General features: G+C 47.9%; 1 protein-coding gene across 2 annotated transcripts in view; it reads right to left on the reverse strand.

Moving 5' to 3' along the window:
* HCN4 (hyperpolarization activated cyclic nucleotide gated potassium channel 4) overlaps positions 1 to 12,685 on the reverse strand; it is a 166,272-nt gene that overhangs the window by 53,149 nt on the left and 100,438 nt on the right. For both annotated transcript variants that reach the window (XM_019533294.1, XM_019533293.1), the window contains exon 3: positions 4,989 to 5,150. In XM_019533294.1, the coding sequence (XP_019388839.1) occupies positions 4,989 to 5,150 (162 nt within the window). The remainder of the gene's footprint in view (positions 1 to 4,988; positions 5,151 to 12,685) is intronic.

Raw genomic sequence — 12,685 nt, forward strand, 5'->3', positions numbered from 1 at the left:
CCCCAACCCCAACCACATTATTTTGCTTTGGCCATATTTTATGAAACTTCCAGCTTCACCTTGGCAATGAGCCTATCTGGTGACAGCATCACTGTTTGGCATTCGCTAGAGCAGTGCTCAACCTTTTGGCCCTATGGGCCAAATGAATGATGTGGGGCCAGATCGGACTCCATGTGCCGCACTGCCCCTGCGTGCCTAAATCAGGCCCCAGGGCCCTGCACTGTCCCTGCCTGACCCTGCTAGAGAGTACAGCTTACACAATGGTTTTTTTTTTCTGAGCTGTCAGACACTGGATAAAGTTTCCAAACATCGCTGTGTGCTACTGAGTGGTACCACAACTGCTCAACTGTGAGTCATGGGCCCCGAGCTGAAACCACAGATAGCTCATGGAGCAGGAACTGGTAGAAGTGCAGGGCTAGGGAGAGAGGAGCCGCAGGTCTGGATTGAAGTGGATCAGGGCAGCTACAGGGATTGGACTAGCATGGCTGAGATGCAACGGCTGAGTAAGACACCTCAGGGAGGTTTGCACAAGCATATGCCTGTTTTTTGCTAATCTTTAGTCAGCGCTGCTAGCAGCCTTCACACACTGAAAGACCCCATAAAACTAGAGAACCAAAGACTTCCCTCCCCCTACTGATAAAAGTGGGTCTTCAGCTGCCCAGACATCCTAGAGCAAGGCAGGGAGGGCATGTGCCGGTTAGCTGGCCTGCTAGTCTGGATGCATGGCGAGAGCTGAGCATCCCCAGGGAGATTCATTCGGGAGCTATGTGCCTTTAGCATACAGATGGGATCAGGCTCCCTTCCTGCTGCAGGAGGGAGGGAGCTGATCTCTTCACTCAGCCTTCATGTGGCAAGGGGGAAGACCATTAATATTTCATAGGCAAGGTCACCATATCTGACCGGGGGGATACTTGCCTCTCCTGAAGGATGTATCTGCTCAGTGCAATACCAGGCAGTCTGGCCATGTGCTTCCAGCAGCATTCAGGTCTTAGTGGAGACCTGACTTCTGTGATTAGCCTCCTCAAGAGAAGGTTGAGAGGCGACCTGGTGGCTGCCTATAAGTTCATCGGGGGGCACAGAAGGGAATTGGTGAGTATTTATTCACCAAGGCCCCCCCGGGGGTTACAAGAAATAATGGCCACAAGCTAGAAGAGAGCAGATTTAGATTGGATATTAGGAGGAACTTCTTCACAGTTCAAGTGGCCAAGGTCTGGAACGGGCTCCCAAGGGAGGTGGTGCTCTCCCCTACCCTGGGGGTCTTCAAGCGAAGGCTAGATGTGTATCTAGCTGGGGTAATGTAGGCCCAGCACTCTTTCCTGCTTATGCAGGGGGTCGGACTCGATGATCTATTGAGGTCCCTTCCGACCCTAGCATCTATGAATCTATGAATTAGGAACTGTCAAGCAGGGTCCTATGGAGATGCCTCCATGCAGGTCTCACTGGTATTTTCCCTTTTTTGATAAAGTGCCCTGCAGGGAAGCTAACACTGCTACCCTGAGACTGAGGCTGAGCAACTAATACTGGAAACAGCCTCCCCTGCCATTTCTGAGTCATGTGGTTGATCTCCCCGCACGTGCCGAAGAATCTAGACCTTGGTGCAGCTGGGAAGGGCAATTCCTCACATGCAACAAACATGCTCATCCTCGGGGTTTTGACTGGTCTGGCAGAGAATTCCCCCAACTTGACTTTGCAGATCACTGAGTAAGCTCCAATTTTTCTATATGCAATTTGGGTCTCTAATGGGTCCATTCTGTAGCCCACCAGAGAGGACCTGACTCCAAAGTCTTTCAAATCACTGGGACAACCACAGTTTTAATGTCATCAACTGAATTAGCAATCTGTCTCATTTGTTATTTCTTCACTGTGGAATATTAGCAAATAATTGCGCTGATAATTTCATCCTGCCTCTGTTGCTGGCCCGGCCCACAGACACACGATGGCAGTTGGAGAGTTTGGAAGCATTCGCCTTCTCAAGAAATGGGAGGTCCGAATCCGCTTATGAGAACTAATCATCAGGATTCCAGCACAGCTAATTGCTCTCGTTAGTTAAACCCACTGGTTAAGCTTTCTACAGGTAGGGTTTTCCAGGGACTGCTACAGTGGCTGTGCTTTGCAGTCATATAGGGCACCAGAGAGGCCTCTACACTCCCCTAGAAAAGTCCACTGGGTTTTCTGAAACTCTGTTTCTGGGCTGGTTGCTTTCATTTTTAGATTTTGTTGTACGGAAAGCGTGGAAAAAATGTTGACTTGATTAAGACACAAAAAGAAAATACACATGAGAAGTTATCTGCATGCTTGGAGGCTCTAGGGACTGCCACTCCCAGTCTGACTGTCTGCACCAGGCAGGTCCCCGGGGGCACAGCACCTTCTGCCATCTCAGCCATGATCTCCTCCCGCTGGCATCCTGCACTTCCCCTGCTCACTGACTCTTGCTGCTAAGAACAGTTTCCTGCCACCTAGACTAACATGATGCTCCCTTAGCCATGACTCCTGCCATCTTCTGAGACTGAGAATCATCCCTTCCTTCCGTCACACAGATACCTTGGCAGTATTTATAGACTCTTATCCTGTCCTGCCCCAGCTTGTGCTTTTTTTAGGCTATATAAATTTAGCTCCCTCCCTCTTCATGCATCTCATGCTCTCATTCTGGTATATTTGTTGCTCATCTTTGCTCTGGGTGACACAAGCTGTCTTGTCAGGCTTCACAGCCTTGAGCATCTCCATGTCCTTCAGCAACCTGGGATGGATCACATGCTTGGGAGCCATTGCATGTCCAACAACAGCTCTGCAGACCCATATCCAATTTGCCTCTCACTCTCTGAGAGCCTACGGGTCTACAGGATACCTGCCTCTTCCCACCACCAAGGCTATCATAGGTCGCATGGAGGTTCCCATGGCCATATCCTCAACAGCCCCTTGTGAGATAAGGCAGGGCTATTATCCCTTTCATATACTTGGGGAGCTTAGGCAGAAGGAAGCTAAGTAACTTGTCACACAGGACACAAGAGGAGATTGTGGCAGAGCAGGGACAAGGACCCAGGTCTCCTTCAAGCCCTGGACCATCCCTTCTCTAAAACTGGCTCCATCCCTGCTGTTTCCTGCCTTTCCCCAGATGTGGGGCTTCACATCAATCAGCCTGGAATACCTCCTCATTCCCTGCACGCCCTATGCCTCTAATCTCTTCTCCCCACCTTGCAGTTTGGTTCTGAGCTCCTTTGAGCTGGCCTTTGAATTCAGCACGTTCCTCACGTGTGCCTGGATTTGCAGCTCCCTCCAGGTCCTGCCTTGGCTCTGTAGTGCCAGGCTGTTTATAGGAGGGTGGTAATAGGGGGCAAAGCCTTCCCCCCACTAAGCTTGGGAGTGAGAACTGCATAAAAGCTGCTCCCATTTAAGGGCTGCTCAGCACATTTAGTCTCCTTTCAGTTCTTGGGGACCATTAAACTCTCCTGGCAGGGTCAGTACTGACTAGCAAAAGAGACACAGCCACCTTTCAACACCTGTAGGGATACCATAACTGAGGGAAGCTAGAGATACTTCAGCCAGGGAAGAGCCACGTGATCCAGTGACTGGGGCTCTGGGAGCCAGGAAATGTAGGTTCAAATCCCAGCCCTGCCATAACTTTGGGCAACTCACTCCTCTTCTGTGCGCGTCTTTCGCCTAAGGCTATCTCGTCCTGTTTAGACTGTAGGTTCTTCAGGGCAAAGGCCCGTCCCTTGATGCCTGTAGGACAACCAACACACAATGGGACTCTCTAGTTGCTATCAAAATAAAAAGGGCAGCACAATTATACAGATACTACCCATGTTGTGCTTCTTCTGTACCTAAATAAAGGACTCTGGGCTCTATTTCCATCACTCTGGCACCTTTCACTAACAGGAGGTGAACAACTGCTAGAGCAGTAAGAGCAAAATGAACCCCCAGGAAATGAAGGCTTGTGGCTGCAAACTCAGCAGGGGTACAGGCAGCACGTGCCCACAGCGCCGCTCCAGGGAGGTAGGGGAAGCTAGCAGTCCTTTTTAATTTGGAGTTTCTTTTTGCATCAGTGCCTGATTTTTAAGAAGAAATTGGCTGAGAGAATCCAGGAGTTAAGAGCTGTAATAAGAAGCGATTTTTAAGGTTTGTCAGTTTTTCTGCTTAATCAACTGGACATTGTCCCTTTGAATAAAGGATCCTGAATTCCCCAACAAATTTTGAAAGGCACCATAAGCTCACTGGCCACTTACCATATGTTATATATCTCACCCATAACAAACAGGGCAGATTGCAAAATAGCCCCGGCTATTGCTAGGAGGCCGAGATATTGCTCCTTGCAGGGGAAGTCACAGTGCTGCTCAGTGTGGTTTATTCTCCAGGTGTGATGCAAGCCTGGATTTACTGTGCACAGCAGTCCATAAGATGGGCAGGGGGAAGGGCAAACACACCTGTCTTACACCTGGGCACCAAGCAGGTTGAATGATGATGTCCAGGCTGCAGCAGGAGTGGTGCCAAGGAAGTTGAATGGTGGTTTAGACCCAGGCTTTCCCTTAAGGGGAGTCACTTGGCCTCCCTGGACTTACCATTGCCAGCTCCCTGCACAAAAGAGGGTTGGTTGGTGTAGCTCTTTTCCTCGAAGCCTTCCCCTTGCCCTCTCCTGCCAGTAGGGGGAGCCAGGCTCCCAACTTCTATGTGCGGCCAGGAGCAGGCTCCAGTGCGGCTCTGCCCCCTTGGTGTCTAGCTCCTCAATCCTCTGCCTCCCGCACCACAGAGGAGTCTCCAAAGGGCATCCCATCTCCCGTCCCAATGCCAAGACCCTAGGGGATGACTGGAGAGACGAGGAAGGGAGAGTAGTGGGAGGAGGAGTAGGGCTGCTGGACAGGTTGGGAGATGCTACGTGTCTGCGGATGGTGGGGGTGACCAGAACAGAGCTGCTTGGTTACAGGGGCTTTTGGGAATGATTTTTTTGGTGGGGAGGGGAAAGGGGAGAGAAGGGTCAAAGACTGGGCACTTACCACCATGCGGTTGAGGGACACCCAGCAGTCATCAGGGAAGTCCTGCAGCATGGGCACCAGGAACTGGAGGCAGCCGTCCCAGTGACACAGCAGCAGCATCATGCCGATGAGGTTGACGATCCGCACCACTGCGCTCGCCAGGTCATAGGTCATGTGGAAGATCTGCAAGGGCCGACAGAAGGTGGTTAGCACGTGGCTCCCCTGCCAGCCCAACACTGCAAGGAGACACCAAGCACCCAGGGCCACGAGCCATGCTCCACCATGACACACCCATACAGTTTTGGAGCAAAGGACCCCTTTGAAGGTTGTCTGCTGTGTAGCTGTAGGATTCCCAGCTATGGATAACAAGAAGGGGCATGTTGTGTCTTTACAACCACACTCACACTTCCCCATGAGCCTCAGAGAGATGGCAGAGTTAGTCTTCCTGTCTCTTTTTCCTCTGCCTCCATCTATATTTCCCTTTCCCCTTCTGCTTTCCCATGCCTTTCTCTCTCAGGCCCTCAAGAAAGCCTCTGGTTCCTGGCAGGCACATGCATACCCCAGTTTGTGACACAAGGGAGTAGGCTGAAGGCATCTCAAGGCAAAGCTAGGTTGGTTCTCTTGACTGGGATCAGTCATTACAGACAAATTAGTGGAGCCAGTCAGAAAATGGGTTTAACCACCCACTATCCCCCTACACCCCGCCCTGCCACTTTATTTTTCATCAAAATTTCATTTTGTTTGCAAAAAAACCGTTTTCCAACCCATTTTGCAAAATAACTAGGACGTGAGCAATTTTGTGAGCAACATCTGCTCTTTGACAATTCACTTGTTCATTACATCTCTCTGGGGAACAGCTAGGGAGGTAATTCCTGCCTGCCCCCGCTTTTGATTTCTGGCCTTGTAGATTATAAACCCTTCAGGGCAGATGTTTTCATATGTGTCCCAGCATTTATTCACATAGCACAGAGTCACCTTACACCAGCCGGAGGTTTCCAAGGGATAATTCTCCATAGTTGCCTCCGACATGAGCTACCCCCTTTACTTCTCACCTGAGGAGGAGGAGGTGAGGTTGCCAGGGAAGAAGGATGGATGGCAGAACGGGCCTAGACTGCACCCAGTCCTTGGTTAACATGAGGGGCCTCATATAAAGATCTTCATTTTGAACCAGAGAGCATTCAGCAGCCTTTAGTCAGGAGATGCAACTGGCTCTCTGCAGCTACTTGTCGAAGTTACAACAGGGCCAAAATATCCTCCCCACTACTGTAGTCAAAAGTAAAGTGCACCCAGAAGCCTGTGCATCATGGGTGGCTGCCTACCTGGTGGGCACCATCTCCTAGGAACAGGTAGCGTTCTGGAGACTCTGGGTCTTCCTTGGGTCTCTTCAGTGCCCTGCTCGGTAGCGACAGCCACCGCATGAGGCACAATTGTGGGTGGATGGAGAAGAGGGCCTCAGCAAAGCATGGCTAAATGCAATGCATTGTAGAAATGCAGAACTCTAAAGCTCTTGGTTCAAAGACGATACCTTTTATTAAACCAACTAAGAAATCTGGTCTAATAAAAGGCAACATCTCTGAACCAAGAGTTTTAGAGTTTTGTATTTCTTTTTGTCTCAGACCAGCACGGCTACCACATGCATCCCTGACACATACTTTAGAACCTGCAGCAAAGTTTCCCGTGCCTCTATTGCAGATCTGCTGCCTGAGGTGGACTCCAAGACCCAGCATGCCGTAGTACACCTTTTCATACAGCCGGTTTGGAGCTAGATAGAGCAGTATATGCCTATTCTTCCAAAATTAGGGACACCCTTCAGCTTCTGTCGGCATAGACCCTGATTAAACAAGCCGCTTGCTGTAGATCAGTGGTTTTCAACCCTTCATCACCGCATACCCCTTTATCAGCAAAATACTGCTGCAGCGCTTATACCCACTTCACCCAACATGTCTCTGCTTGTTTATTCCTTAGGAGTGATGACACTGATGCCAATGCATGACAGTGCCATTACTCACCAGTCAGGAGCTCCACCACCATTATTATTATTTAAGCACATACCTTGTGGGAAAGTGCCATGTGCCCCAGTTTGAGAACCATTGCTATAGAGAAACTGCGTCAGATTCTGCTCGAAGCTACAGAGCTGTGACTTTCAGCTAGCTGCCCAGCCATGTTAGGCTTACTCTTGAACTAACTGTGGCCAGTGAGAAACAACACTGCTGCAGGATATATCAGCCTCTCTAGTAAAGCTGGCCAACACTGGATTCAGGAAGGAGACAGCCCTTGCTCCCATAGCATGTAAGTCTCATCATGCTCCTTCACACAGTGAACAGAGGTATTTCCACCCCAGCCCAAACACATCTGCATCCGCTCTCTGTGCCAATGGGTTGCCATGGCAATTTGTAGCAGACCAAGGATGGATGGAGGCATCACATTCATGACCGAGCTCCACTTGCCCCTCAAGCCCTGGAGCCTGGCCTAGGGAAATGTTGAATGCTGCTCTCCATGTGCAGGGATGCTGCTGCAGCCAGCAGGGGAATGAAATATTTAGACAGACGTATGTGACTGGAGTGTGCAGACTTCTCACCATCAGCTGCCTCACACCAAATGTGTCTGTTGCCCCTCATCGGGAGGCCTCCTTCCCACTCCCCACAGTGTGAATCTATGCACAGCCCGACTGTTTCACAGATTAGCCCACAATCTGTTCACAACATTTCTTAACTTATTTTAACTGAGTTCAATGCCAAGGAACAGGAAGAGCTGAATGGCACCACTGAGAAACAGGCACAGCATGGACAGGACACTGGCAAGGCAAGAGATTCACTCTAGATAGGTATGATCCTGTCTACCTACAGCATTGCCCACGCACGTTGGGGTCTTAGTCCAGCCCTGGGCTCTCCACACCCAAGTCTGGTAATGCATCTCATTTCTAACCTTCACCTCTCCAGCCATTACCATCTTCCTAACAGACCGCAGTCAGAGGGGTCTCCACCCTGAGTTGCAGCTCCACTGCTATCACACTCTTGGGCTTTTCCTAGCAAAGGCTGCCTTACAGTCACACTGAATCAGGTGGTGGGTTCCCAGTGACACCCACCTACCTCACTCCTCACTCACCTTTATAGCTTTAGTTCCATCTAGACTCAATTCTTCAGAGGGACAGAAACCCCCTAAATGCACCTTGCTGAGCTATGCTAGAAACGTGACGTAAGAATGAAAAGACATTTTCATTTCATCTGGTAAACAGGAGCCAATACTGCAATAATTAACAAAGGCTGAAAGAATCAACCATAGTACTTACCAGGTGATAAACATTTTTGAAGCACAGCCTTATTTCACTGCTCTCTTGCTTGTAAGGATGAAGCCATTGTCCTCAACTGCATGTTGGAATCAACTAGCACGGTTCTGTTACCTGCTCTTCAGCAGACTTTCCTGGCAAGTCACTGTCTCTCTGTGCATCAGTTCTGCAATAAGAGAGTAGCAACTTCCCTACCACACAGGGTTGCTTTGAGGAAAAATGCATTAAAAGACTGTGAGAGGCTCTGTTATTATTGCAATGGGCCCTAAATAAATAGAGGTAGGCAGTGAGACAGACAGTTGTTTCACTGTTTCTGCTCCCCTCATTAATCCCTCTTTATAGCTTCCTCTGTTTGTAGGGTATTGCCAGATAGAACGGAGCCAAAAAAATGTAAGAAAAAACATTTTAACAGCATTTCTGACACAAGCAGGAAGTGCCCACAGTCCTACACGACAGACTATTCTAAGCAACCTAACTCGTTTTGGCTGACTTGACATGTTAAAGTTGTACAAATAAATCATAAAGAATAATTTGACTGGTTTGAATGGAATCTGGCATAATCAAAAGCCAATCAGGGGCTGGTCTTTTAATGAAGCTCAAAGCTACGATTGGTAAAAGGTATTTTTCCTTGGCAGGGTTTTACAGAATGAGTGGCATTTCCTCTCCTATGGAGAGTCCTGCTTCATGTCTAGGACCTCTGCCCGTGGGGAGAGAGAGGTCTGGTGTCAGATTTAGGAAGAGCCTTTTCTCTTTAATTTCTCAAAAATGACAAATAAAAAATCTTGGGAAATGGATGGCTCTGGGGGCTGGTAGAGAGATATACAGAGCTTTTCACTTCTCAGCTGGGGTTTTGGATGTATTCCAGTTCAGCTGGGAAGGAAAGCTTTTGCTATCTGATGCATGCTCAGAAGGCAGTGTGAACCCACTGATCTGGGAGTCTCAGCTCACCTGGTGGACACACATCTACCTTCACTAGAGAAGCTGTTTGTTCATCCCCTCTTCTCCCCCCCGGGCTCCTTGGCACAAGTCTCAGCACCCGACCAAAGGCTCAAACGGCCGTGTGGAATTGCCCTTTCCACCTCAGAGCTGATCACAGAGGAAGCTTGTCAACAAGCCAATGCAGACATTTCCCATGCTGCTGTACCTGTTCTATGGGCAGAAGGCAGCAGCCTCCAGGGCTGTCCGTTCATGAAATACCTTCACCCAAAGGGGCAAATGAGAAAAACACTCACTCTTTGGGAGTACAGCAATAACAGCAAGGGGTTGGGGTGAAGGCTCTTGACTGACATGACATCCCCATTGTGAATGTCTCTCCAGTTGTAGGAAATACAGACCCCAACTGCTTATCAGAGAGTTTCAAAGCTGCTGTTTCACCTATGACTCTGCCTTGCCAGGCAGAGATGGGCAAGGGGCAGTCTCGAGTAGGAGTCCCACAGTGCCGGGGATACCTGCTGTAGTTGTATTGTCATCAGTGGTGACCTTCCAGGCTCCCTTCCCTGCTTGTACATCCAGCCCCTGCACTGGGTCCCCGAGCCTGGCAGCTCCCTGGATTGTCCATGCTCTCAGTCTTTCAGCTGCTTGTGATTGGAGCGACTGAGGCTTGGAGGAGGAAAAACAGCTCATTCTCAGTCTCTGACCTTATGTTTCTCTGGGCAGTGTCTGACAGAGCCAATGTCCTCGACTTGTAGCTGTCCAAAAAAGGTTGTGACTAGGGAATCCCAGCTATGAAAGTCAGCTGTACTCAGCCAAAGGGGACTTGGTAATGTCTCATAGAAGGACAGCTCTAGGAGAGAGACTGCAAAGCATTGCAGCAGGACTGAGAAACCACCCCTATAAGGCAGCTTTTAGTTATCAAAGTGCCTTGTCTGGGCTCTCTGCCTCTAGCGAGACATCCGCATGGGTCTTAGTGATGCGGGTTTGAAAGCTTGCCAGCACAAACAATACCAAATACATTGCGACCAGCTCTATTACTCACCAGGCCTGCCCTGTACTGGGACAATCCTTAACTGCTCATTTCAGCCTGGATTGCTCATTTAAGATGACCTAATTGGGCCAGAGGCTTGGCCAGAGGTTTGGGAACCAAGGTCTTGCTCTCTTTAAGACTGAGCTATATCAGCTAAACATTTTTTTTCTAAACCTATTTAGATAAACTGGAGAATGACGTGAGAGGACAGTGGCATAAACAATTCTAATAAATACTCAACATAAATTTATGATTAAAATCTAAAAATATCCTTTTGAAGAAAACAATGAAGGGGACAGGAGAAATCGAGACAACGAAGGTTATACATCAAACAAACCTGTAAAACATTTTTTCCTACTATTTAGTTGGTCTAATAAAAGATATCACATTTACCCAAAGACCCTTGTCTGCCAAACAAACCTCTAAGCTCTCCAGGGGTCAGAGTTAAGGTTTTTGTGCTGTGACAAAATATATATTTAGTTACGTTTGAACATAATAGTATGTCTATTGAGTATTTGATTAATACAAGATTTAAGATGCCATTAATTATTTAAACCTTTATTTGGGTTTTGCAAATGATATGTCAAGGGAGTACAGACTGGTTGCTTTTTGTATTTATTTAGCAACTTTAAAACTAAGTGTCCTGTTTCTTAAGATACAAGACCTGGAGGACTGCTTGAATTTAAAATTCAATTAGATCAATTTTCTGCACTTTGCATTGTCACTTGGACCAGCGCAGAGTGACTGCTAGACACTACTGCAGTGATGCAGTAGAATTCTGTCCTCACTCTCCACTGCTGGAAATGACACAACCCACTGAGTAACAGGCAATTGTCGCCGATCACCTTTGCTCATGCCCTGTTCATTTTGAAGCACTCGAGTCTTATTCACAGTGTAGCGCAGAGACAATTGAACAAAACCGCTAACGCTCAAGCAGTTGCGGTGTGGGACTCTTGCAACAGAAATGCACATTTACATTTTGGACCCTACGTTCGTACAAGAGCTCTGCTGGGAAAGATACTTTACACATGGCCTGTGACACAGCAAGGGAAAGAAACTCCTTATAAATGCTCTCTCTCCCTAAATGGCTTTTTTCCCTAACAGACTCTTTAAGTTTCATTGGCTCAAGCCAGCACTCCACTTGATTACAAGGCTTATGCTCAGCCAATCAAATAACAGAAACAATCCTGCCTGGCTATTTTTTCCTCCTGAAAACTACAAATTAAAGAATACTTGGAGCAAAGTGTTTCTAACCAACCTGTGGAATGAAACAGAACAAAAAGGGAAAAAAACAACAATTAAATAGGTAAATTCACATACATACATGAATTTAGCAGAAATTGCTGTTAGCCCAAGGACATCCCAAAAGCAGGGAAAGAGGCTAAACGCATCAGGGAACATTTGATCCCCACTTGGAGCACTACCGCTTGTTCTCTAGGGTAGAGGACAGGGGCAGCACTGCATGGTCCTCTTGGGCTGCACTTGCCTAGGGTCCATCCTGACAAAGAAGGGACAGATTAAGCCAAGTCAGTAACCTATAGTTCTCTCGGAGGATCTCCCATCAAAACACTGACAAGACCTCACACTGCTTGGTTTGCAAGAGCTCCGTAGGCCATAGCTTTAACTGTTATTGCTCCAGACCAATGTGCAAGGTACATTAACTGCTCAAGGGGATGTTATTTTTGTTATCTAGGGCTTGCTACTGCAAGATGGTAGAACCTGGCATTTCCTACAAATGCACACCAAAAGTCATCTTCTCCAAACCCAGCAACAGTGCTAGTGACATAACACTGGAATTTCCTGCATGACCCGGCTGCTAACAGACAACAGGATGTGCTACCATAAGAGGAGGAAGGTAAAATATGCATCTTCCTCTGTGCACAAATGTCATGAGGGGGCTTTTCCCTAGAAAGCTATGTTAGCATACCAGTACTGTATACTCATCAGAGCACTGGTGCATAAAAGCCTCTACGTCATTCAGGACCAAACACCTCACTCAACTAATTTAGGTACCATGGGGATGCACAGAACATAAGAACCAGGTTGGATAATGTAGAGCTCAAAAGAATCAACCCAGTAGTGCACTGAGTAAACCAGACTCACACACTGGGGAACTTGACTGCATTTTACCAACCATGCTGCAGCTCTCAGTTGCTTCTTTTGCATTCCTTCCCCCAGTGCTGCTGATGAACAAAGATGCATCAGTGTCTCTTATTTATACCTGACCAAGGGTGCCTGTTTTGTCTCTCAATGATGTCACAAGTCAAGCTGTGCAAGAAATTAGGCAAATCTTGCCATGAAACATTTGCTCTTTCAAGTAATTTCCCAACTCCAAGTGTTTTCTTTTCCTGCAAGATTGGACAAAATGACCATTTCTGCTTCTCTCTCTCCACACAGAGATATAGGATTCAAATGTTGTTGCTTGGTATAGCCCCAATTTCACTTTCTACTACTGTTCCCCCTCCTTCC

The sequence above is a fragment of the Crocodylus porosus genome, unplaced genomic scaffold, assembly GCF_001723895.1.
Source record: "Crocodylus porosus isolate Cpor-Errol unplaced genomic scaffold, CroPor_comp1, whole genome shotgun sequence".
NCBI classification, from domain to species: Eukaryota; Metazoa; Chordata; order Crocodylia; family Crocodylidae; genus Crocodylus; species Crocodylus porosus.